A 25,031-nucleotide genomic window follows, 5' to 3' on the forward strand; every position below is an offset into this window, starting at 1 on the left:
GCAGCTTCAATAAACGTTTTAATTCAGAATGGGCGTCTCATGACTTTCTGCAGAATTATAGATCAGCTCTTTTTCTGCGGCTCAAATAACTAGGCCCAAAAGCAGGCAACTTATGTTTTCTAGTATAAAACAAACACAAGAAAAGTATTAATGTAAGAAATAAAGTAGATTCTGTATCCACCCCATGGTTTACTAATTAATTAACCCACCCGATTAATCAAAATGTTACCTAGCTAATGCAAACAAATAAAGCAGCGTTTATATTTACCAGTCTCCGTTTTTCTATGAGACCCATATGCACCTAGAATAGTAGAAATGACATCACACAGACAAGGAAAAGCAAAACAAGCACATGCTTCTTTTAAGTTTGCAGCAGTTAGTAATGACAAAAACGAAAACAATAAATTATTTTATTATTTTGCACGAACAAAAAGATGCAACAAATATGCACGTTTATGAGCACAAATGTTAGTCCCCCCACGTGTAAAGTTTAATCTAAGTTGTATTAGCACGACATATCACAAATCATTAATAATTTTATTCATGTTATGGAAATGTGACTTTGCGAGTTTAAACAAAATTTTGTTTTCTATCTCGCTCCATCAGATACAGTCGCTCTTAAGCACGGATTAACTAGGTTTCCTTCTCCAATGATGTTGATCATTGACAATCCTGATTTCCCCCCGGGAATCCGCTTGGAGGTCTTGAATCCCTGGTGTGAATGGGGCTGTAAGCGAGTGGGATTGCTTTTCAACCTATGGGGGTTATCCCTGTTCATCAGCGGCAACAAGACTACTCACTGCAGGCAGCAGACTTGTTCCACTGCCCACAGCTGCGGGACCTCCTCAAGCTATAAGCCTGGATCTCCCCACCCCCTCATTCGCTCTGAGAAATGGTTGGTGTGTAAAGATGGTGATAAGCATCTTATTTCTGAACTCTATGCTCTCCTCTCTGACTGGAACGCCGCTCCCAAGACCAAGGGTCAATTATGCTGGGAAGATGAACTAGGGCTCCATCTCTCCAGCAATGAATGGCAGGATATTTACTATAGGGTACATCACACAGGGCACAAAATGTCCGGTACAGAGGCAGCCTATAAAATTGCCTCTTATTTTTACTTAACACCTGCACGCATACATAGGTGGAATAAAGGGTTTTCTGAAAAATGCTGGCAGGGCTGTGGTCAAAAGGGCTCCCTCTTTCACCTCCAATTGCATTGTCCTAAATTGGCCAGGTGTTGAGACCAGGTCCAGAATGACATTGACCGAGCATTTGACACAACCATACCCGCTTCCCTGCATACACAATCTTAGGGCTGCCCAACCCCCTAACCTTTCCCCTGCGGTTGAATTAGGGCAGGCAAATGGCACTAGCACTGAATGCCGCTCGGCAAGTACTTCATGTGCAGCGGGGCACAGAGGAGATTCCAGACCACGTAACATGGCTGCATAGATGTTGGTTTACCCTAGTGATGGAGTGTATATCACTGATGGTGGAAAACAGGACAGTAGTGTATCCAGCACTCTGGGCACCTTTTATTAAGATCCTATCAGTGGAATACTGGGAAGTGACCTGCCTGAAATACTTGCAGATATTGCAATTGCTCCCACGGGACGACAATGAGGACACTTAGACCTTTGCATGAAACGGGGGCCCGATCCTGAACTTCACTAACTATATTTCTGCTGGACATGTTGCCCTAGGTGCAATCGTGCAGAGGAGTTGGGGTAGGGGGAGGGGTGAATCAATTGGTTCTTTTATTTTGCTGGACTATTTTTGTGCTCATTCTCTGTTCCTTGACTTTCATCTTTAAATGTTCAAAGAGTCTGTACAGCGCTGCCGGCCTCCAGGTTGTTGGCTTAGAGCTGTGTATCATACCCCAAAACTTCCTAACCCTGCCGGCCACTGGTTGTAGGCAGAAATCTGTGTTATTAATATACGAGCCTTAATAAATAGAATTGTTCCATAAAAAAGATTTAAAGCAATGTCCCACTCATCCTATAGAAGATGCTGCCTAGGGCGGATGAGGTGGTAGGTACTCCGGTAATGGGAGATACAGAACACAGAGACATTTGCGCTGTTGGCAAGGTCCCCTTATGGGGACAACAGACTCCTCTAAGACTGGGTGGTCACTCACTAAGAGCACCACAAGCGATGGAAGCTCCACTGCCTGGCCACTCTGGGCCCCTGGTGGACCTAGTCCTTTTTGCAGGGTTTCCTCCAAATGTTTGCCTTCTGTTGCTGAAGCTGCTTTTGTTGGTATTAGTACTCTGTGTACTTTTGGCCTGCTAACCAGTGCTAAAGTGCAAACGCTCTCTCCCTAAAGCATGGTACAATTGGCCTACACCTAATTGCCACATTTGATTTTCTTGTAAGTCTCAAGTAAATGGTACTACATGTACCAAGGGCCTGTAAATTAAATACTACTAGTAGGGCTGCAGCACTCATTGTGCCACCCACTTAATGTAGCCTTTTAAAACATGTCTCAGGCCTGCCACCGTAGCCTGTAGGCCAGTTTTAAACAGCTATTTCGACTTGGCATAATAAATCTTATGCCATGGCTAAACCTTCCTTTATAATACATATAAGTCACCCCTAAGATAGGCACTAAAGGCTCATAGGGCAGGGTGCATTGTATTTAAAAAAAAGTAGGACATGTATGGTTAGGTATTACATGTCCTAGCAGCAAAACACTTCTAAAGCCATTTTCACTACCGCAAGGCCTATCTCTCCGATTGACTAACACCCGCTTACCTTATTACATTTAATAAGTGTTAACTTTGAATTGGGACCAGGTAGAAATATACTGTTTACACTCAAATGAATTATAAAGTAAAATCCTCTCTTTCATGTCACAATTCTGAAATTGGCACTTTCAGAAGGTTGGCATTGTCTTATCTTATTTCAAACAACGAAAGAGTGTGATTCACAGGTGTGTATAAGCACATAGAAGGAGAAAGGTGAAAGGAACAAATCTCCTTGGATTTATTCTGAAAGCCCTCACTCACCACCCTGGTTGGTGACATGCTTCATCATTGGGCCCACCGGGAGCAGCCGATTGCCTCCCCAGTGTTCTACAATGCCAGGATACTGCGGAGCTGGTTTTGTGAAAGTTGTGTGAAAAGGATTTAAAAATGTTCCGATTGAATGCCACAAAAAACTTTATTCAGTAGTCAACCTAACATATTAAAAACGATGTGATGGGAAATTACCAAATTAATAGTCTGGATATTTCCACTTATAGTGGGGTCGACATGTTTCTGTCCTTTATGTGTAAGTTACTGGGCATTCTTCAGGACCATGGGGAGTGTACCTCGGCGGTGTGGGTGCGCTAAGGCCCACCCTAACCTGAGGACGTGAAAGTTAAAAATTGGTGTAAAAACTAATGGTGCAAAACAAAATAGAATAAACCAAAGCGGTGGTTTGTTCTCTTTTTCACACAACTTTCACAAAACCAGCTCCGCAGTATCCTGGCGTTGTAGCACACTGGGGAGGCAATCGGCTTCTCCCGGTGGGCCCAATGATGAAGCATGTCACCAACCAGGGTGGTGAGTGAGGGCTTTCAGAATAAATCCAAGGAGATTTGTTCCTTTCACCTTTCTCCTTCTATGTGCTTATACACACCTGTGAATCACACTCTTTCGTTGTTTGAAATACATTACTTGGGGGACTGAGAGTGTTATCTTCCCTCCCTCTCTTGACCAAGTGTGGTCCATTAACCAGCCTATTTCCTCACCAACTATTCTTCCCTGTGCTTGGTCGGACCACTCTCTGATCACCTGGGGCCGATTAACATCCCCCCATCCAGCAAAAATATCTGGGCTCGTAACTGGAACCGAGTGGACTTGGCCGCCCTTGGCCACTCGTTAATCTCTTCTGCTCCTGTCCTGACGGACCAAACCCCCAACATCCAGGTAGCCGTCATTAACAGCTGGCTCTCGACTGCCTGTGATCGAGTCGCCCCCCTTAAACGGGTAAGATCTCGCCGACCCCATGACGCAAATAGATGGTTTACTAGTGACCTCAAATACCAGAAACTGAGGCTCAGGCAGGCTGAACGCCGTTGGCGGCGCAGTTACTGCCCGGACTTGAAGGCTCACTATCTGACCCTTCTACAGACCTACAAAAAAGCCATACTTACAGCCAAATCAGAGTATTTCTCCCAGAAAATCCATCAGGCCGCTAATAAAACCAAAGAGATCTTTACGATCGTGCACAAGCTTGCGGCCTCTGACAGAGTTGCCCTCAGGCCTATCCCCTCTCAATCTTTATGTAATGCCCTCAATGACTTTTTCATTGATAAGATAGCTATTATCAAACGCAACATACCTCAACCTCCCATTTCTTTTTCTTGCCCTTTACCGTCGCCGGCCCTTTCTGTCCTTGACCACTTTTCTCTGATCTCTAAGGAGGTCTTCCTTGCCTTACTAGGGAAAGTCAAGTCTGGCTCCCCTGCCGACCACTGTCCTGCCCACGTCCTGAGAGAAGTTTTCTCCTGCTGTTCGGAACCCCCTATCTCTCTTCTTAACACTTCTATTGCACAGGGAGTGGTACCTGACCTATTCAAATCAGCCACGGTTATCCCCATCCTCAAGAAGCTGGGCGCAGATCCCACCCTTCTTTCCAACTTTAGACCCATCTCTCTGCTCCCGCTGCTGAGTAAAATCATGGAGAGCCACATCACTTCTTGTCTCTCCACTTATGTTGAGGCTAACCACATTTTGGCTGCTCATCAGGCAGGGTTTCGACCCGCTCACTCCACGGAGTCCGTGGTTCTCTCCGTGGTGGACAAGCTCAGGAGAAGTGCTGACTCTAACTCCCCACAGGCTCTGGTCCTTCTCGACTTGTCCGCCGCCTTCGATACGGTCGACCATTCCATCCTTCTCGACCGTATCTGGGGCGACGGTGTGCGGGGATCGGCCCTAGCATGGCTTACCTCCTTTCTGGTGGGTCACACTCAGGCTGTTCGGTTGGAGGGCTTCTCTGCCCCTCCCTGCTCTGTCTCCTGCGGGGTGCCCCAGGGTTCATCCTTATCCCCCCTCCTCTTTAACATCTACATACATCCTCTTATTGCTTCTTTACAGGAAATGGAGGTCACGGTGTTTAACTATGCCGATGACCTCCAGCTGATTTTTGACATCTCTTCTTCCCCTGATTCCATCTCTAAATTTCGCTCCACCTTGACATTTGTTTACAACTGTATGAACTCTAATCAATTAAAACTCAACCCCGATAAGACGGAACTGGTTCTTATCGGTGGTCCCTCCAACCCCTGGACTTCTGCTTTCTGGCACCCGGCTTTAGGTTTACCGCCCACGCCCTCTGCTTCCGCAAAAACTCTTGGTATCAAAATCAACCAAGATTTATCGATGCGCTCCCAGATTAGCTCGGTTGTCTCATCCTGTTTTCTATCCCTGAAGACTATCCGCAAAATTTCCCGCTACTTTTCTATTGAAGCTCTCAAACTCATAGTCCTGGCGATGATTTTATCTCGCCTAGACTATGGCAACGCCCTGTACGTTGGTATTCCCGCATACGAGCGACGCCGCTTGCAGCTGATACAAAATCAAGCTGCTCGCCTCATCTTCAGGCTCCCAAAGTCACATCATATCATTCCTGCTTAAAGTCCCTTCACTGGCTCCCCATTCAGGAACGGTCTTTATTTAAGATGGCCTGTTTGACCTTCATGTCGCTTGCCGGCACAGCTCCGGCTTTCATTAATTCAAAAATAATTGCCTACGAGCCCGGCAGATGCCTTCGCTCTTCTACCCTGCATCTGCTTAGCGTCCCCCACTATCGTCGGAAAAAACATGGCGGATCCAGATTCTCCACGCTTGCCCCCCTTTTCTGGAATGCTCTACCTCTCGCCATTAGATCCATCCCGAGATATACTGACTTCCGCTCAGCCCTTAAGACCCACCTGTTTTCCCTAGCCTACACCTCTTAATTCTTCCTCCTGCTTCCCTCAGGATAGTTTTTCTGCAGCGCCAAGAAACCGCTTGGTAGTAGAGCGCTTAATAAATCACTTTCAACTTCAACTTCAACTTCAACTCTCTCATTGTTATTCAATTATCCTATCCTAACCTTTTTTGTTCTGCCAGTGTCCTGGGTCACATGACTGTAAACGGCTCTGCTGTTGGGGATTGTGTATTGCTTCCAGACAGTAACACATACGATGGGCCTTACTATTATTGACAGGATAGTTAGTGACTTTTGTGGTTCACTCTGGCAAAGATTTTGGTTGTTGTCCGAATGATGCTTCCACCCCTCTCAACCATAACCTAGTTACTTACAGGCCCTCATTCTGCATCTGAAAAGGGTCTGGTCACCAGGTTCAGGCTGACTCAGTTGTTCAACACTTTGACACATGCTACATATTCCCTGGGAGATGGATCAGAGGAGCCACTGCCTCAATTGTTCTCTTCCATGCCTCTACTCTTGCCAGAAAAAAAGTTTTCCTCATTTACTGAACAGGAGGGTTCAACTCACACTATGCTAACCAGTGCTGTTTGTTAAAACAGGCTTGTTAGTGTGACAGATGCTTCTGAGGTGGACGTATGGGGTGGCTGGCTGTTAGGAATGATTCGGGGTTAGTAGGCTCGTACTCCAATATTCCATGACATAAGATCCAAGGGTGCCCTGCATAGAGTCTCCCACAATGAACTATGCGCTTCCCGTTCTGGCGCTCTTTCACAAGACAACACCATTTCCCTTTCATCATGTCCACATGACTCCTTTAATGTGATGTCTTGGACTGGTTTTTTTAAACTTGTTTTTATTATAATACTGCAATGTTGCTCACAAGAATTAGCACATTCTACATTTCTTGTACTCTGCTAATGGGGTTATTAGCAAGGATCACATTGCGGTATGTGTAGCATACCATGGTTTACTCACCCAAGCACCATTTGTGTGCAGTAGTAATAATTACAATCAACATGCTGTAATTACAGTGGTAAGAATCTTAGAGTATGAGGAAAACAAACCTATAACATTACACAGCAGTAGCAGTGACTGGTGACGGATTCTGCTCTAAATATCATGGTTACCAAACCTTTTAGTTGTTAATTTCGCTGGGTATCTGCCTATCATTTAAGGGTTATTTAGTCGGAGGAGGGGGGTGGGGCGGGGGGGGGGGGCATTGCTCAGTGTTATCTGACTTTCCTGGCTGCTTACGAGTGCCTGGGTTATCCCCCGTCTCTGAATGTGGCAAAGAGGTGTTTAATTGCGTTCCTTGTGTGTTATGTGAATCAGGTTCTAGTTGAGAGTCCGGCCTTCGCAGCCCTTCCAACATGTGTCCCCAGTACTCTAAGTCTCGTTCTGCATTCTCGTCTGAGGGTACTGTTTACAGACGATTTTCTTCTACTACACCCCACTCCCGCATGTCTGACAACCATGTATCTAGCTTTGGGGGGGAGGGTTTTCCAATGTATTGCAATGCACCGTTTGGCCAGTACTAGGCCTAGCAGTGCAAATTTGTGTCTTGGCGTGTTCCCTTTTTTGGTATTGGGAGTACCCCCAGTAGGCAGTGTTTGATGGTTTGTTATAGGCTAACCGCTGTGACAGCACAGAGTATCTGGATGACATGATGCCAGCACCTTTGCAGTCAGATGCATGTCCCCATCATGTGCAGAAGAGTTGCAGGGTCTGCACCACACTGGGAGCAGTGGAAAGTGTATTCTGGGTTAAAACGAGCTAGTCTCTGAGGTGTCAAATAGGTGCGATGTCGGCAGTGGAACTGGGTCAGTTTGAACCTAGCATTGCTAGCCACTTCCCGCACCTGTGCAAATGCCCTTTTCCACTCTCCTTCCATAAGGGGGACTGTCTTTTATCAGGGACGTGTCAATTTTGCGGTCTTCTTTAAGGGCCTTGTAGATGCGGGAGATTAGGCCTCTTTGGACCCCGGGTTGAGCAGTAGCGCCAGTGTGTGAGACACTGTCGGCTCATCCGGAAAGGAGGGCCACATTCTACGGACTGTATGGGATATTGTAGTGTATTGTAGGAAGTGCCCTTCAGGTATTTGGTCAGGAAGGTCCCATTAGCGAATAGATCTCCGGCCGTCGAGCATCCACCTTCATGCCATTTGGAGATATCCATAACTGATTGGATTTGGCAGAACCCCTGCAACCATTGTAAGGGAACTGAGTTTGCATGAGGTGCCTTGCGGATAACCCGGGAGACCGCCTGTTCCCAGATTGCCGCTACCTGTCAGATTATAAATGGGCATGTGTCGGGGACCCGAGCGCCCATCATCAGGTACTTTGGCAGGTCCGAACCTTTACTACGGCCTGCTAGTAATGTTTTCTCTATGTTGACCCCTCCATGCACCACTGCGCATCATATTGTAACAGTCCAGCAAAGTAATACAGCCTACAGTCTGGGAGGCCTGGCCCCCCTGAATCCATGTCTAGCTTGAGTGTGTCATGTTTCACCTTACTTCAGCCTCCAGCCCATACAAGCGAGACCAACAGCTTATTCAGGGTAGCAAAAATAAAATTTGGGATATGACAAAATGTATTCTGTAATGCATACAGGCACCTAGGCAACATGACTATTCTAGCCAATGCAACTCGTCCCATGATGGAGAGGGGAAGCTTGTTCCAAAACCGTATTGACTCTGTCAGATCGGCAATTATTGTCCTTATGTTTAGGGTGTATTGATCTACGGGCCGGTGTGTCACTTGCATGCCGAGATACCTAACATTGTCGATCTCCCAGCTAAACTCTACTGGTGTAAGGTCCTGTACAGTCACCTGCATCAGGGGGGCCAAGGGGAAGATGACAGTCGTGCGATGATTTATGCGGAAGCCTGATAATTGTCCAAATTAGAGCAGTACCCCTAATAGAGCTGTTATCGCCTCTTCTGGCTGCCAGGTTTAGAGTAACGCACCATCTGCGTATAGGGGTATCACATGAGTGTGGCCATCAATTTTGATTGCTAGGATGCCTCTTTCTATAATTAAAAATATAACACGAGCACCTGGCTTCGTACTAGCCTACACCCCCACTATTTATGGAGTAACGGGCAGACTATTCTTTTCTCTGTCCAAACTGAATTTTTTAAGTATTCTTTAAACTGATCTAAAACAAGTTTTTCAAAAGCCAGAAAAAGAAACACATATTTCTCAAATTGACACAGAAACCATCACATAGAAATAACACAATTCACAGTCAAAACCAAATTGAACATACGTCAAAATAAGAATTGTTTGCAACAATTTACAACAAACTACAAAATTACTAAATTAATACAGCTATGAAACAAATACAGAAAACATCTAAAGTTTGCATCATCTGTGAAAAACACAAAAGTATTTGTGAAAAGTGTCCAATTTTATCGACTAAGGGCCATATGTATCAAGGAACAAATTTGCGATTCTGTAATAGCGATTTTTAAGAAATCGCTATTTCAGAATCGCAAAATGGTATGTATCAAGAAAAACGCAATTTTTTAGCGATTTCTTGATATTCCCTAATTGCGAATTCGCAAATTGCAAATTCGCAATTAAGGAATACTTACCCATTCATTTCTATGGGCCAGGAGGCCCATAGGAAGGAATGGGAATTTTTTTCTCAATTTGCGATTCGCAATTTGCCAATCGCAAATTGAGAATAATTTCAAGGGTGCAGGGGTGTCCAAAGGACACCCTGTTGCACCCCTGAAATAAGCATAGGTGCACATGTGGTGCGCATACATGCCCTAAGGGCATGTATGTGCGTCACAAGGCACTTTGAAAAATGCTGAAATGTGCATTTTTCAAGGAAATCGCAACTTACCACCAACTAGAAGTTGGTGGTAATTTGCGATTCCTTAAGGGCATTTTAGATTTTTTTTTTACTTAATACATTGCATTTAAGGATTCGCAAAATTTGCGATTCCTTAAATGCAATCGCAAAATAAGGAATGGCAAATTTTGCGATTCCTTATTTTGCTCCCAAATTCTTTCATACATACCATTTTGCGAAAATGATTTCGCAAACGCCGAAATTCTGCAAATTTCGGCGTTTGCGAACCCATTTGGCCCTGATACATATGGCCCTAAACTTGTTATTTCAGCAAGAATATCACAAAAGTGTTAGAAATAATGAATTAATCTTTATTACATCCAACACTAAACACATTTAGATTTAACTAAATGCCTCTCGAAATGCCAACGCGTTTCAAGACTCAGGCTGGACAGTACTGGGACTCTCATCAGGGCTTCAAACAAATGATCGGGATATTCTAAAACAACAAAAAATGAAAAACGTGATGCAAAAACAGCATCAACCCCAAACTACCTTTCTCTTTCATATATATCGCTGATTTATTATGTACCTCATTCTTGGAGTAGGAGCAGCCGCTCCAATTCATTGATTCTATATGTCAATGGGCTCGTTCTACCGTAACTTTAAATCGCCACATGCACACTTTTAACTGTGTGTAATTCTGCAAGAGAAGATCATTCATAAAATGTAAACTTCTATTCTATTCTCTACTTGCCTCTAAACTTTCGATTGCTGGTAAAAAGAATGTGTTTAAATGTACCTTGCAGAAAGGCTGTGGAGCATGGACGGGAACTATTCAAATGGGGACTCACAAATCTACAAGAAGGGGAAAGGATGTTGTATTCATTAAAAGAAATGTTTATCAAACAGCTGCGCTGTACGATTTAAAATCAGTTGTCATGTGGACTTACTATACGTGAGTTCATCCGATATTAGACTCTGCAAAAGGTAGGCTTTTCTTCTGCTCAAATGCAAGCGTACTCACATTCACTGGAAATGTTTCTAGAAAGCAAGCATGAACGTGTTAGGCTTGCAGTCATATATTTAATTAATGGATTTGCCTGTAGTCAAAGTATTGCAGGGAAGAAGCAAACACATTTTCTTGTATCAACTTCATTAGACAAACTGGATAAAGATTAACTCTCACACAGCATCTTTCACTAGAGCACTTCCTGGTTGTGAAAGCTATGAATCCTGGGTAGCAACTCTTTCAACCAATCAAAACTTAGCACTGTTACTCGTCTTGAGCTAGGCAAAGCATTGCATTGTGGGACATGTAGTAACTCAACACAATTCTACTTAATTCAGTAATGCCATTTAACCCAGAGGAAGCACTATTGAACTTTAAAATGAAGTAGGCTTCCTTTCTCAACAAAGCAGCGGCAATGTCAAAATGACCTTTAAATGTGTCAATGCAAGACAACACGCTCCATTTAAAATCCTTTTCACAGTGGGATTCATCAATAAAATGTTGCACCATGGGAGCGGTCAGAACCTTCTTTTGATCCTTGAACGGTGCTGTGTGATTCTTTGATTTATCTGTTGTTGTTTATTTGCCTATATACAGCAAGGCGCATGGACAAACAACTGCATATACAATATTTTTTGATTTACAGTTTGTAAACTCCGAATGTCGCCATTTGATGCCATTATGGAAAAATTCAGCACCCTCGATTGTGGAATCACAGGCCGCGCAATGTGCCGCATTTATGATGGCCCTCAATAGGTTTTAAATGCCATTGTGATCTTAAGGACTTTTTGTTTTGAATAGGAAAAATGTCTGCCCGTACTAGTTGTTGCCCAATGCTTCGTTTTTTTCGAATGGCGAACAGAGGTTTTGGAAAGCCATATTCCAATTTTTCAAGCAAATGCCAATTTTTTTAAATGACTTGCCTAAACCTATTCGTATCTGGACCAACCGTGATTGCACAAATCATGCGTTCTAACGGAGGTTTCTCCTTCTTTTGTAAGAGGTCATCCCGAGGCGGATACCATGCTCTTTTTAGTACATGCTTCAAAAGCTTTTTAGCATATCCACGAAGGATCATCTGTTCTTTGAAGATTGCTGCATTGTGCTCATAGTACAATTTTGATGAACAGTTGTGACCTATTCGTAATAGTTGACTGTATGGGAGATTTTCCCTCAAACTCCTAGGATGAGCACTTGCATGGTGAAAAATAGTATTTTTGTCGGTAGCCTTTCTGTGCAGAGTGGTTGTCAACTTTATATCATTTGGTACTACTTCAATATCCAAAAAAGTCAACCTTGGCGAGTGTGAAGCCAACCATGGAAGCTTTCCAACTCTTCCTTAGAGCCATTCCACAGACACCAAATCTCATCTATATAGCGCAGCCATTTCGCTATGTTCTCCTTGAACAGATTATTGTTGAAAACAAACCTATTCTCATATTTCACCATAAAAAGAACCGCCATTTCGGGAGCAAATGGACAGCCCATATAGCTGATCCCTTAATTTGAATGAAAAAGGAGTCATCGAAATTAAAGTAGTTTTTCTTTAAGGCAACCTCTGCTAAGAATGCATTGCAAAGGTACCCTATGGGGACGTGGTCTTTCTTCCAGGTATGTCTCAAACACTTCGTGCTTAGTCCTGGGGTATCTGCATATATAATGCGTATATAATGAGGTGGCACCATCCATTGGGTCAACTCATCAAACTCATGCCCTTCGATTTTGTTAATAAAATCAGCAGTATCCCACATATAGGAGGGTACCTGGGTCAAAAAGGGTTTAAGGAAAAAATCAACGTACTTGGAAATTGGCTCTAATAATGAATCACTGCCCGAGACTATTGGCCTTCCCGGGGGATTTTCTAAACTCTTATGTATTTTAAGTAAGAAGTACAATATGGGGATCCTTGGGAACTTTTTAGACAGATAATCAAATTCTTTAGGACCCAAGAACCCACCATCAAAACCTGTGCTTAATATTCCAAAAACGATTTCTTGAATGGACCTAGTCGGATCCTCTTTGACCTTCCGGTACCATTCAGAATTGTTCACCTGTTGCTTCCCTTCCATCGCATAATTTTTTTGGGGCCAGATGACTACGGCATCGCCTTCATCGGCTTGTTTTATTACTAACGATGTATCTTGTTTCAAAGTCTCAATTGCAGTTAATTATGCACTCCAGTATCTGGCCCCCTGTGCGCACATGAACCCGTGGCCCCTGGTATAACAGCTGCACCCAAGTGATGAACGTGTGCCCATTACCATTTTTTGAGAATCTCCCATAGATATTTTAACCATAGGGTGTCAAATGCTTTCTCAATGTCGAAGGCGACTACTGCCGCCCTATCGGCCCTGCCAGTCAGTGAGTGAGATCTCTTTTCTGGACGTGGAGGTATTCCCAAAAAATGGCAAGTTGGCTACGACACTGTTTGTAAAACCCACAGATCGTAATAAGGCGTTATTATTCCAGAGCAACCACCCGAGAAGCTTAAAAGAAAATCTGCCATACGGGCAGTTTCTGCGTGTACGCAGAAACTGCACGTATGAGGATGATTTCACCCAACTAGTTTCTAAGCTCTGTGATAGGGGGTACCCCAAAAAACTGGTAAAAAACTGTATGAAAAGAGCCAGGTGGACCCCCCGTGAGATAGTTTTGGAGCGAAAAAAGAAACCAGAGCAAAAACGCCAGGTCTGTGTGACCACCTTTTGCCCAAATGCCAATCAGTTGAAACGCGTTATTGGGCAAAATTGGCATCTGGTGAAGAATTTAGATGAAAGCTTGAGGGATCCACCTCTCTTTGCTTTTAAAAGAGAGAACAGTGTCGCAAACCATTTGGTTAGAGCCTCCATGCCCGTCCAAACCCAACCATCCCTTCGTCAAATGATGGGATTGGCCCCCATACTGGGCCACCACAAATGTGGAACATGTCTATGTTGCGAGACCACTGTACAGGGCAATGTCTTTCAGCATAAGGGTATCTCGTGGAAACACGAGGTATTTAGTAACTGCAAGTCGAAATTTGTAGTTTATGGCATTAAATGCCCGTGTGACCGCCTATACATTGGCAAGACCGAACAAGAAGTGCGACAACGCATATCACAACATAAGTCTAGACTAAAAAGAAATGTGGAGAATGCCCCGTTGGTAAATCACTGGACCAGGATGCAGCATGGACTCCATGAGTTCAAATGGACAGTGATTTCTAGAATAGAAAAAGACCCACGGGGGGTGATATGAGTCTCCAGCTATCAAAAAGGGAGGCACTACTGATTGTGAAGTTTGACACGGCGGTATCAGGCCTCAACAAATTATCTGAAATCTTTAAATTATGAACGCCGGTCATGGAAGCTCTATTGGTCCTGTTTTACCTTTGAGAACTATGTGACCCCTTGCCAGTTTGTTCCTCAGTTTTTTCCTCAGGTACTTCTCCTTCCCTTGTTCAGATTCGAGCAAGCTGAGTTGTAACTTATGAGCCAATTATGCTTACCCTCTTGGTCATGCAATACTTGCTTGCCTATTCTGTATTCTTTTAATCGTCCCCCAGCACAGTATAGCAGAACACGTGGCTTTCTACCCTTTTCCCATACTTAAAGAACCGCCCCGTAGAAGGCGGCCTCAGCCCATTTATTCCACTACTTAAAGAGCACCGCTCTCGGCAGGGTAACGCGCCTGCGCGAGAGATTAGCGTGTATCTAGACGCCGCCAGACCTCAGCGTTCTTGAGAGACTCCGTCAAAATCAGGCTATTACGGTAAGAATAGTGGTTTAGGCACTTCGAACCCTTGGTGGGCCGTTCCTCTGAGGCGACCCGTTGTTAGACTCCCCTTGACTTTTGGTGTCATCCCTTCTTTCTCTTCTTTGTTTCTCCCACAGCACTCGCTACTAAGTGGGCTTGTGCTGACGCTGCCCCTCCGCTTGTTTCCATTATATTGCGAAGAGGAATCCTCTAAAGCCGATGCCGGTGTTTTAGCCGCCCAAAGGTGAGACAACTAAGAATAAACCCCTAACCCTGGGCTTAGGTGGACCTTTTTACACCTCTCACGAGCATTAATTGGATTTATATATTTTCTTCCCAGCATCTGTGACTATGTGGGCGCACGCTGATGCGGCCCCCCCTTTTCCCACCCTATGAACACTGTGGAAGGGAAATTTCACACCGTTAACTACGCTCTTCCGTATTTGAAGGTGAGAACACCCAAAAAAGTTTTTACTCTTTAGTTCTCCATTCCACCTTCCTTCCCTCATTAAGCGATATGACCTTTTCACATTTTTTAGAAACATCCTGATAGCATCTTGATTAAATCGGTTCAATCGGCTCATCGTGACAGTCAAGTGCGACACCCTGGTCCAATGTCTCCGTGAATATCTGGCACTTGGAATTGATTTACTAGGTACTGTGATTCTCCCGTGTATTATACTGAGTTCACTGTTCTTTATAAAGTCTGACGCTAATCTAATGCGTACTCTGTGACGCAGCGCTTACGATGTGGGCTTGGATTTAGGACGAAGTTTCCGTTCTCCAGATGGCCTATGTTTACATGGCAGCTCAGTGCGTAGTTTGAGGTATCCGGATAACAGCCACCCGTTTTCCTTGACTTTTTTGTCTATAGGTTGCTTGTCCTGAGAAGCCCACCCTGTTCTCTTCTTTCCTCCCAGGACCTTCTTCCAGGTTGTGGGTTGGTAAGTAATTACAATACCCTATGCGAAGTAGGCATCATGTGTATCTTGAGGAATTATTAGTTATCTAAAACTGAAGAGGTAGTGTCCGTATTCCGCCCTTTTGCTATATTCCCACAGGCGGCAAGAGTATACTTCCAAAGACCATTCTGTATAATTGCGTGCTATTTAGCTCAGTATGTACTTTAGATAGGTGTGGACTGAGTAGTTGGATTTCTGATGTGCCCTCTCTAAGATTTTTAATACTACTTCTCTGAACTGAATTTTTCACACATGCAGTTTCTTTGATTGTAAATATCCTTTTCTATTTTTCTTTTTTCACACTTGCAGTGTTTGAGGCCCTGATGAGAATCCTTGTGGAATAAAAGGGGATTCGAAACGCGTAGGCCATTCTGAACCGGTCTGCCCAAGTGTTTAGGAGTTACTAGTAACATTATACTCCGGTTCACCTTCTGTACATTTCCTATCATTGTATTAACTTCCAAAGAATAACGCCAAACTTATAAATCCATTGGAATGTACTAGTTTCAAAGTATTGAACAAAAAGTCTTGTTTAATTTTTGCAGACCGAGTTTGTATTTTTGTATTCCTGTCTTTTTATTGTACCCTAATGATGTGTCATGTTTGATTCTGGTATGAAAGTGTTGAATGTCTTTTTTGACTGGGATATGATTGGGGTGTTTGGATGTATGTAGTGTTTATTGAATGTATTTTGATGTGTCTTGAATTGTCCCAACTTTTTGTTATGCTTTCCCTTTTTAAGAACAGATAAATGTTGTAATAATGGTTGAAATTTGAAAAAATAAAATTGCGACTAAGTAGCAATACCCGATCTTGAATTTCTTCTCTTGATGTGGATGATAATTTTCATTGAATAAACGTATCAGTATTGGCATTTTCTTTTGTTATTTGAGTCAGTGAGTGCAGCGCATGTGAGAGGCAGCAAATATTCATGTACATTCCCCTTACCGGTAGAAATCCACACTGGTCTTCATGGACCAGGTGGGACACGACAAGGCTGAGGCAAGAGGCGAGAATTTTGGCTAGTATTTTTGCGTCAACGCCCAGGATTGATAGGGGCCTATTTGATCCCAGGTCCCGCACGTCTATGCCTTGTTTTTGGAGCATAAATATGCTGGCATTTCTCATAGATTGTTGAATGATTCCAGTTACCTTAGCTTCTTGCAGGGTCTCTAATAATCTAGGGAGTATTAAGTCACTGTACGTGTGGTAAAGTTCTACTGGTAGGTTGTCTGGACTTGGGGCTTTGTATCTGGCCATACTCCACAGCCTTGCGTAATTCATCTAACTGAATTGTTGCCCCAAGGGCCTGTGCCTGTTCTCCCATAATTCGAGGGAGAGGTATGTCCCTGAGGAAATCAAGGTTGGTGAGCTGGTCGGTCTCTGGGAGTTCAAGGTATATTGCGGCTAGGTGATCGTGAAAGCAGCTGTTAATTGCTGCCTGTGTATTTATTACTGTCCTGTCTGGGTGTGTTTGCGTAAGGGTCAGCGGAGGCGGACATTCCCTCTTAAGTAACCATGCTAGGACTCTTCCCGATTTGTCGCCTTCTTTATATAAAAGCTGGCTATATTCCCGCTTGATGAGACAGTAGAATCTGTCCCATATTTCACTCACTGGGGGGGGCCACAATAAGGAGTCAGTTTGTCTTCCGCTTCTTTCAAGTCTCGTTCTAGCTTGCGTCTTGTCCCCCCAACTTTGGCGAGGGGCTCCCATTTGATCACCACTTTAGTGTGTCCCTTTCTATTCCTCTGGATTTGGCGGTGGACCAGATCGAGTTAAAGAATCCAGCGATTGAATCTCTGAGTTCCATTCAGAACATAGGGTCCCGAAGCACATCAGGACTTAGCCGCCAAATGGGCAGCTTCGACCTGGCACAAACTGGACCCTACTCGAGCAGGACTGCGGTGCGGGCAGGAAGAAATTGTGTAAGGATACAGGTCTATATGGCAGCTGGTATGGCCTCGCCAGAGAGGAGAAATCTGTCTAATCTACTGGAGACTTCTCGAGCCGGCGTAAAGAAGGTATTTCACTGCAACTCTGGGTGGGTCTCTCACCAAATATCTATGTATAGCAGGCGATGCATCACTTCCTGCAGTGCAGTAGTCATGTTAGGCTTGGTGTGCATTTTTGGGCGATGTCTATGGATTCTGCCATCAATTATGCAGTTGAAGTTTCCCGCCCAGATGAGAAGTTTTCTAGTTCTGCCATCTACATCTGCTGTGTAATTATGCATCTGAAAGTGGACTTGGGGTGCTACCCACACTAGTACCCTACTTGTATATATGGAAAATGTGGAAGTATACAGTTGACCTCTCCATTTCTTATGTAGTTTTTGGATTTCGGGATCTAATAAATGGGTCTCCTGCACTATTGCTATTTGTGCCCATTGGCTGCACATGCAAGTCTGTACTCGGTATCCCTTAATGTACAAGTTAAGCCCCCTCACGCTCCATGTTATTATCTTAAATTGTCACATCTGACTGGCTATCTGCATCCGGCCCCATCATTTCCGCTCTATGGATCGTCACAGTCACTGCTGGCAAAAACCTGAAATTTTCCCCTGCAACATTTTAGTTGTCCTCTCCCCCCAGGTAAACACTGTCTCAACAATTTTTGCATACCCAATTCCTGTAACCCCCTGAAAACCTTCTCCCCTTCCCAGATCCCTACAATATCATTAGAACTACATTGACATTAGTATCATATCTCAGAACACAAAATATCAAATTGCTGTTATGGTCTGACAGTTGCAGACACTACCAACTAACATGCATACACTACACTCTCAGTCATCCAAAATATAATTACAGCCAGAGAGAGTTTACATGCGTCAAGCCACAGCCGTGGGTCACTTGGCATTCCACCTCATCGCTTGGCCTCCATGCATAAAGCCATGCTTTCAACACTCATCCACTAACCAAATCATTCGACACACTTATACCACAGCTATTCAGACTAACACATTAAAGTCAGGGAAAGATGATAGACTCAGTGAGATGTAACACAGCAGAGAAGCTAGAAAGTAGTGAAACAGGTGAAGCGGGGTGAAAAATAGGTAGAGGGCGCAGCTCCACCCATGATACATAAGCGCCCAGCACAGTAGTCACCTATATACCATTTGAAGGCTTATCTAGGTCCTAGCTGCAGTGCCGGGAGGCTCTTGTGTCTGTCGGCGTTCCCCCTGCAAAGCAGGCCGCTCGCACTATCCCCCAGCCAGGCCTCGATGGCATTCACCGCTCCGGATTTCAGGGCGCACTTGCAGGCCAAGCCCTACGATTCTCACCAGAGGCCCGTACCTGGAGTGCCAGCGCAGGCCCCGTCATCATCAGGTCCCGCCCATGGCTTCGTCTCTGCGCCTGTGGAGCCAAAGCAGACCACGGCTTGACTCGCCCGCAGCAGTGGCAGCTCTCAGCTCCGGCCAATGATTCCAATATGCAGGGAAGCACCCTCCGCGTCCCTACGCAAGGCCCGATGCAGGCAGCCACTCCAGTGGCAGGCCGCACCCACGGGCATGATCTTTCTGGTCTCCTCTCCCGGGCACCACCGGCCACTCTTCAGTGTTTTCGTACCAATCCAGGCCACCTATGTATTGTAGGCTCGGGGCAACTACTCTGGCATGTGGCAGCTGGACTTGCAGGACAATTTTCAAGGATTATTTAACCAGCGGGACTCGGAGCTCCTGAGATTGTGACTGCTCTAGCGGCCATCTTGGCCACGCCACACCAACGCCAACATTAACCTGCCAACAAGCAGTCCTGCCAAGCGTCACGCAACAGGTGTGACGCTCACACATTTCAGTGCGGTGATCCGCATCACCGCACTGAAATGCAATGTCACGCATTTTGCACCTGCTGCCAGGCGAGCCACCAGCGGCGCCTCTGTCACTGTGCCCGTGGCTCTCTCTGCTGCTCCGAGGTGCGCCTACTTCCGTGTGTCCCTAAAAAGTTAACCAGACTGCACTGCAGCGCTCAGCTCTGAGAGCCGGGCGCTACAAATGTATCGACTGCACTGTCTATGTATCCCAGGAGCTGCCTGTTGCCCTGGAAACAGAATGCGGCAATGGTGCAGCTGCAGCGCCAGCACGGCTCATTAGACACAGCAGGGGGCCGGGCTGCCTGCCCTCTCAGTCCGTATTAGCCAGCCAATCACCGACCGTGTCACCAGGGGGGGCAGGATTTTAATCCGGATGTGCGGCGGTAGAGTGCCATCACGTACCACCCAGGAACAGGAAGTTAGTAAAGCAGCTGAGGATCTGAAAGTGCAGGCTGCTTGCCTGCTGCTCACAGCCTCTCTCATGATGGCAGGCCGGCCGCCGCGGCCGCAGGGGTCTGGCCGCATGATCGATTGCCCGGCCGCCTGCGCCCCGCAAAACCAGCCCTGCAGCAGCAGTTAACTTGACCTCCTGGCAGGCAGCTGTGCCGGCGAAAGTCAGCTCTGGGTTGGCCAGCCCCATCAGGAGGACGAGCGCGACCGGGGGGGGAGGAGCGGTCGAGGCGAGGAGTGTGGCCGACTGACTTGAGTGGACAGCAGCAGCTCTGCCTTATCATGAAGACAGCACTGGCAGTGCTGGGCAGCAGCAGGTCACTCTTCATAAAGTAAGTCACACTCAGCCCCCACGCAGCGCTGCGCACGCGATGCTGGTGTCACTTATTTTTATGTAAATGTCAGCACGTCGTGCTCTGGTGGTGCATCAATGCTTGCAACTTATGTACAACAGGTACTAGCAGCATAAAATAGATGCAACTAAATTGAAAAAAAACTCCTGTGTTTATAATCAGTATGTATGTAGGTTAGGTAGAATTCTTTCTGGTAAGTCTCCTTCCTTTTCGGGTGCCCTGCAACAGTTTCAAGAAGTTCTTGGAGTTTCTTGTTGCTCAAGTGGCTGTAATTTCTGATATTTAGAAGTTTCCATTGTCTTAATTGCATGATTTTTGTTCGCGAGAAAGTGTCACTCATAGTCGTTGAAATGTCACTCATAATTTCACTCACCTTTTTAAAATGTCATACATGGCAATCTGAAACCTTGGCAGCTATGAACAAGGTACATCAGGATCTCTAAGGTCATCACCGAAAGTGTCCCTAAACGATTGTTTTCACTCCCTCTCCAGGTCACAGATACCAAGTGAGAGCCTCTGACTTGAATGACACATTGGACAAAACAACTCTGCACCGGAGCCCCCCAGCCTGGGTCCACGTAAACTGATGGTGTCTTCGTGCTCCAGAGACCCTTAAAAGTCGATCCCCCCTTAGGGTTCGCCGGACTGGTCCCCCAGTCCCCACTTGCAGCCTTTCTTTTGCAGGTACTTCTCCATTGACTTTACCGTGCCATGCTCAATGCCACTAACATGATCAACACATCTGCACCCAGACTCACTAGGGGTAAAACAGAACTGCTGGTGGCTTCCTGGACCTTGGCTCCTAAGCCCCTTAATTCCTGGAAAAGAACCCTGTGAACCGTTTGCAAGTATTTCTATGAAGTGAATGTTTCTCCCACAGGATAACATTATCACGTTTGATGCTCCTACCTCAAAATCATTATTTTATGTTTGCTAATACCAAAAAAATCTATAACTCCGAAAGTACTTAGCTGATTTGGTAGCACATCTATTTTTGGTTAAGCAGTTTTTACAGGATGGTGCTATCTTGGGTCTGTCGGTTACCACTTTGGAGGTTCAGTGGGCGGTGTTTCAGGCATTTCATGGTTCTTGGCAGAAGCTAAAGGATGACAGGGCTGATGCCAAGTTTTTTTCAGGGACTGTTGAACATGCTTCCTAGACCGGTTCATTTTTTCCCTATTTGGAATCTGCAGTTTGTATTGAATGCCTTGACTGGGTCTCCATTTGAACCCCTTGAGATTATTGATTTGAAACTTTTAACATTTAAGACTTGTTTTCTAGTAACCACTAATTCTGCCATGCACTTGGGGGAGATGGTGGCCTTATCCTGCAAGTTTCCTTTCTGTAAGGTGTTTCAAGACAGCATTGTCCTGGTTCTGGTTCCCTCATTTGTACATAAAGTCAATTCAGCTTTTCATGCGAGTCAGGAGGTGATCCTGCCGCCATTTTGTCCAGAGCCACCCTCTGATGAGAAGTGCAAGTTGCACTGTTTGGACATGGTGCTGTCTTTGCTGTGAAACCGTAAATGAGACACAATATTTCTACATTTTGGTGATGCTAAGAAAGGAGAAAAGCCATCTATGCTACCCATGGTTTTGTTTGCATATGAGCTGAATAATGTGGTTCCTACCCTGGGTGTTCATGGGCAGTCTACGTGCAGTGTGGTGGCAACAGTGGCTGAGTTGCAGGGGATTTCAGTAATGGAGATTTGTAGAGCAACAATTTGGTCCACTTCCTCTACTTTTGTTCAACACTATCAGATTGCTGAGCTGGTACGTCTGGAAAATGTATTAGGTCACAGAGTTTTGTCCTCTATGAGGGAATAGAGGTATTTCTGTATATGTTCTGGGCACTCTATTAAAGTTGGATATTTATTATACAGATGGCCAGATTAAATTTTGTCTTGCTATGACTCATTGGTTAAGGAGGAAGGTGAGGGAGGGATGGGAGGTTATGCATTTATTACTTACCGATAATGGCATTACTCCTAGCCCTTCTCCTTCTCCTTCACCTTCTTTCAAGGTCCCTCCCACCCTCCCGGTAAGGAACAACTGAGTGTATGGTTGGCTTGTTTACGTACAGGAAGAGAAGGGAGCAGGCATTTTTATTCTGGAAGAGAGGTATCTGTTGGAGGCAAGGGAGCCACTGGTTTATTTTGGAAGTCAACTATTTTAGTTCGAACCTGTTGTATGTAAATTACTGAAGTCAAAAATATTGAGCTGCACTTGTATCAACTGCATAATTAATAGTTATCAAATATTGTCACTGTAATTTACATTTGGGAGTGAAGAGTTACTGCTTACCTTGATGATGCATAATCAGTACTGTAAGTCAATATTAATGATAGGCTGTAGGGACGGAATGTTGAACATGCCGATCATCTTTTGTTACCATAAGTGGGAAGGGTAAGACCAGACGTGGATCCCATGCTCACTATGCCAGTGGATTCAAGCTAGCCTGGCAGTTTGGGCTGGACTATTCCCATGGGGAGCAGGGTGAAGACCGATTTTCATATAGTTGTGTCCAAACTGAGATGGCATGGTGAGCAAAAAAATCTATGGATTTAACACATATCTGTGACTGGGGGTGACTGTTTGACAATGTTCAGCATTCCGTCCATCATCTTTTTATTTTTCTAGACTCAACTTATGGCCAACTAGGAAACGGCCCCAATGCAATAAATATCATACATCTAGTTCTGACTGATTTTCCTACATGTGTATTAATGGAAGGAAACCTAATGTGACACTAGGCCCAACAGAAAGGGACCCCGAATAGTGAAGAGAAATAACCATCAAATTCTTTCTACAGAGGACCTGCTCAGAATTACAAACTAAGGGATGTTCGGTGAGAGAAACAGTTAAAATAGAAATGGCTTACATATGTTAGTCAACTACATAAGTGAAGGTAGGATGAGTAAGCGCCTTGTTAACCTGTATTTGAACTGTACTATCTTCAATATCTTGCCAACTTTTAATTCAGACAATTTTTAATTACAATAGAATGTTTCTTTCAAGTGGCAAATAGATTACATTCTGTAATGTTCACCCGCAGGCTTGATCGTTTCTTATCAAATAATGAACTCTGCATTAAATAGCTGCATATATAGAGTCTGGTCCTGCCAATAAAATGCATTCTACTATTTATTTCAGTCATTGTACCTGTGTCTGTCTCACTTGCATGACTCCTCTGTCTTAGCTCGGAAAACTGTTTGAGAAGATCAAAGTTGGCATGAGGCTTGAAACAGGATGTGTAATCATCAGCCCACTGTTTATTTGATTTACTATCCTGCTCAGATCCTACAATGAGATGATAAATGAAAATAATGAAACTGCAAATGTGATATTAACTCAATCTTAAAAACTAGAAAAAAAGGCTATAGAAGGAGTATTCCTTTTTCAACATGCTTTCTGGTTCTCTTGAGTACAGTTTTTCGCGCCTTGATAGAAACTGCACCCTGTCTTCAACTATTCACTTACCTGGCTTAAATCCTTGCCTACTTAGGAGAACACATTTTATTAGAGGCAAAGACACCTCCTGTTTAGAGAGAGGCCAAAACGACACAGACTGGTTTACTTGTTTTCTAGCAAGCATTACAAAGCCAATAGGTCACGCCTATGTGACAGATATTGTCTTTGTCAATGTTTTTAGTCATGCACAGTAGCGCGGCTGCTGTACAGCACAGCCGAGAGCAGAAAAAAAGCTCTGTGATGCAGCCAGACTCCGACACCAAGTCATACCACTTTTTTTCTTTACTTTCAGTCATGCTCCACTGCAACTTTCCTGCTGTGTAACGCGAGATAAAAAAATCTTGTAGGCGAGCCTGTTGACTTTGCCAATGGTTCTTTTGTTTCTGGTTCGAAAGGCAAATATTAGATTACGAGTAATGCAGCATGTTCTCTGCTTCTTTTTTAAGCTGGATGTGTATACAGGATTTACTATTACTTGAACCTGAGGACAAAAATACAAAATGGTCTCTGGATCAAAGTAATTAAGGACCTGATTTAGAGTTCGGGGATATTTTACTCCTCACAAATGTGACATATATACCATCCACCATATTACAAGTGCCATTGGATATAATGCACTTGTAATACCGCAAACTGGGTAGCTGACAGATTTATGACAGAGTAGCCTCTCCACCATACTCTAAATCAGGCCCTAAGTCTATCAGCTACTAGTTTGTACTAATGCAGCCCAATATAAAATATCCATCTCAGAGGCCAAGTTTGGATGGTAGTTGGCATGAATGTAATGCTATGAAAAAATATAACGTTCATTTTTTTAAGTCACTGGCACAGATGTTATGGACACCGACAATAACAGACAACGCCTGTTAGAGTAGGGTTTATATACATCTATCAAGTTATATGTAAGAATTCTGGTACCCAAAATATCGTCCGACAGACATGTTGTGTCCTAAATATCATTTACAAAAATATAGTCCTGTTAACTCTTAATGAGGTATTAATCTGTAAACAATATTTAGGATAACATGTTTCTCTCAGGCAATTTTCTGTTTACAATATTCTGATATGAAATCAATTTATCAATGTGTTACAGTCTACACACAACATTGCCTTTGACTGTAAAGGATGGTCAATGAATTAAATTCTGGTAGGACTGATCATAGAGTTTCAAGTTTATCAGTTATCCTTCTGGGTTGCAAGGAAAAACACCAAACAATAAAACCATAACAACCATACCATACAAACCCAAAATAAGAAGAAGAGCAGCAGACAGTAAGAATCAGCTAAAATAAAACACACAAGCAATGATATACCATATAAATGTACATTTTGCACACATACTATCAGCCGTAAAATGTTCATTTGCAGTCTTTCCCACAATACACTATTAACAGTTAATTAAGTCCAACAGGCCTGGATGAACTTATTCCCTGACATTAACAGTTGAAATCATTACATTTAATTATTTTTCGAAACAATCTGATGCAGTTTTTTTCTTGCTTCAAGTGT

General features: G+C 44.2%; 1 protein-coding gene across 8 annotated transcripts in view; it reads right to left on the reverse strand.

Annotated features, from left to right (window-relative positions):
• Positions 1-25,031, reverse strand: part of KANSL1L (KAT8 regulatory NSL complex subunit 1 like) — a 3,925,143-nt gene that overhangs the window by 1,714,497 nt on the left and 2,185,615 nt on the right. For 7 of the 8 annotated variants that reach the window (XM_078680571.1, XM_078680570.1, XM_078680568.1 and 4 more), the window contains one exon: positions 23,214-23,351. The exons of the other annotated variant lie outside the window; for it this stretch is intronic. In XM_078680571.1, the coding sequence (XP_078536697.1) occupies positions 23,214-23,351 (138 nt within the window). The remainder of the gene's footprint in view (positions 1-23,213; positions 23,352-25,031) is intronic. 8 annotated transcript variants of the gene reach the window in all.

Source organism: Lissotriton helveticus, chromosome 3_1 (genome assembly GCF_964261635.1).
Source record: "Lissotriton helveticus chromosome 3_1, aLisHel1.1, whole genome shotgun sequence".
In the NCBI taxonomy this organism is placed as follows: domain Eukaryota; kingdom Metazoa; phylum Chordata; class Amphibia; order Caudata; family Salamandridae; genus Lissotriton; species Lissotriton helveticus.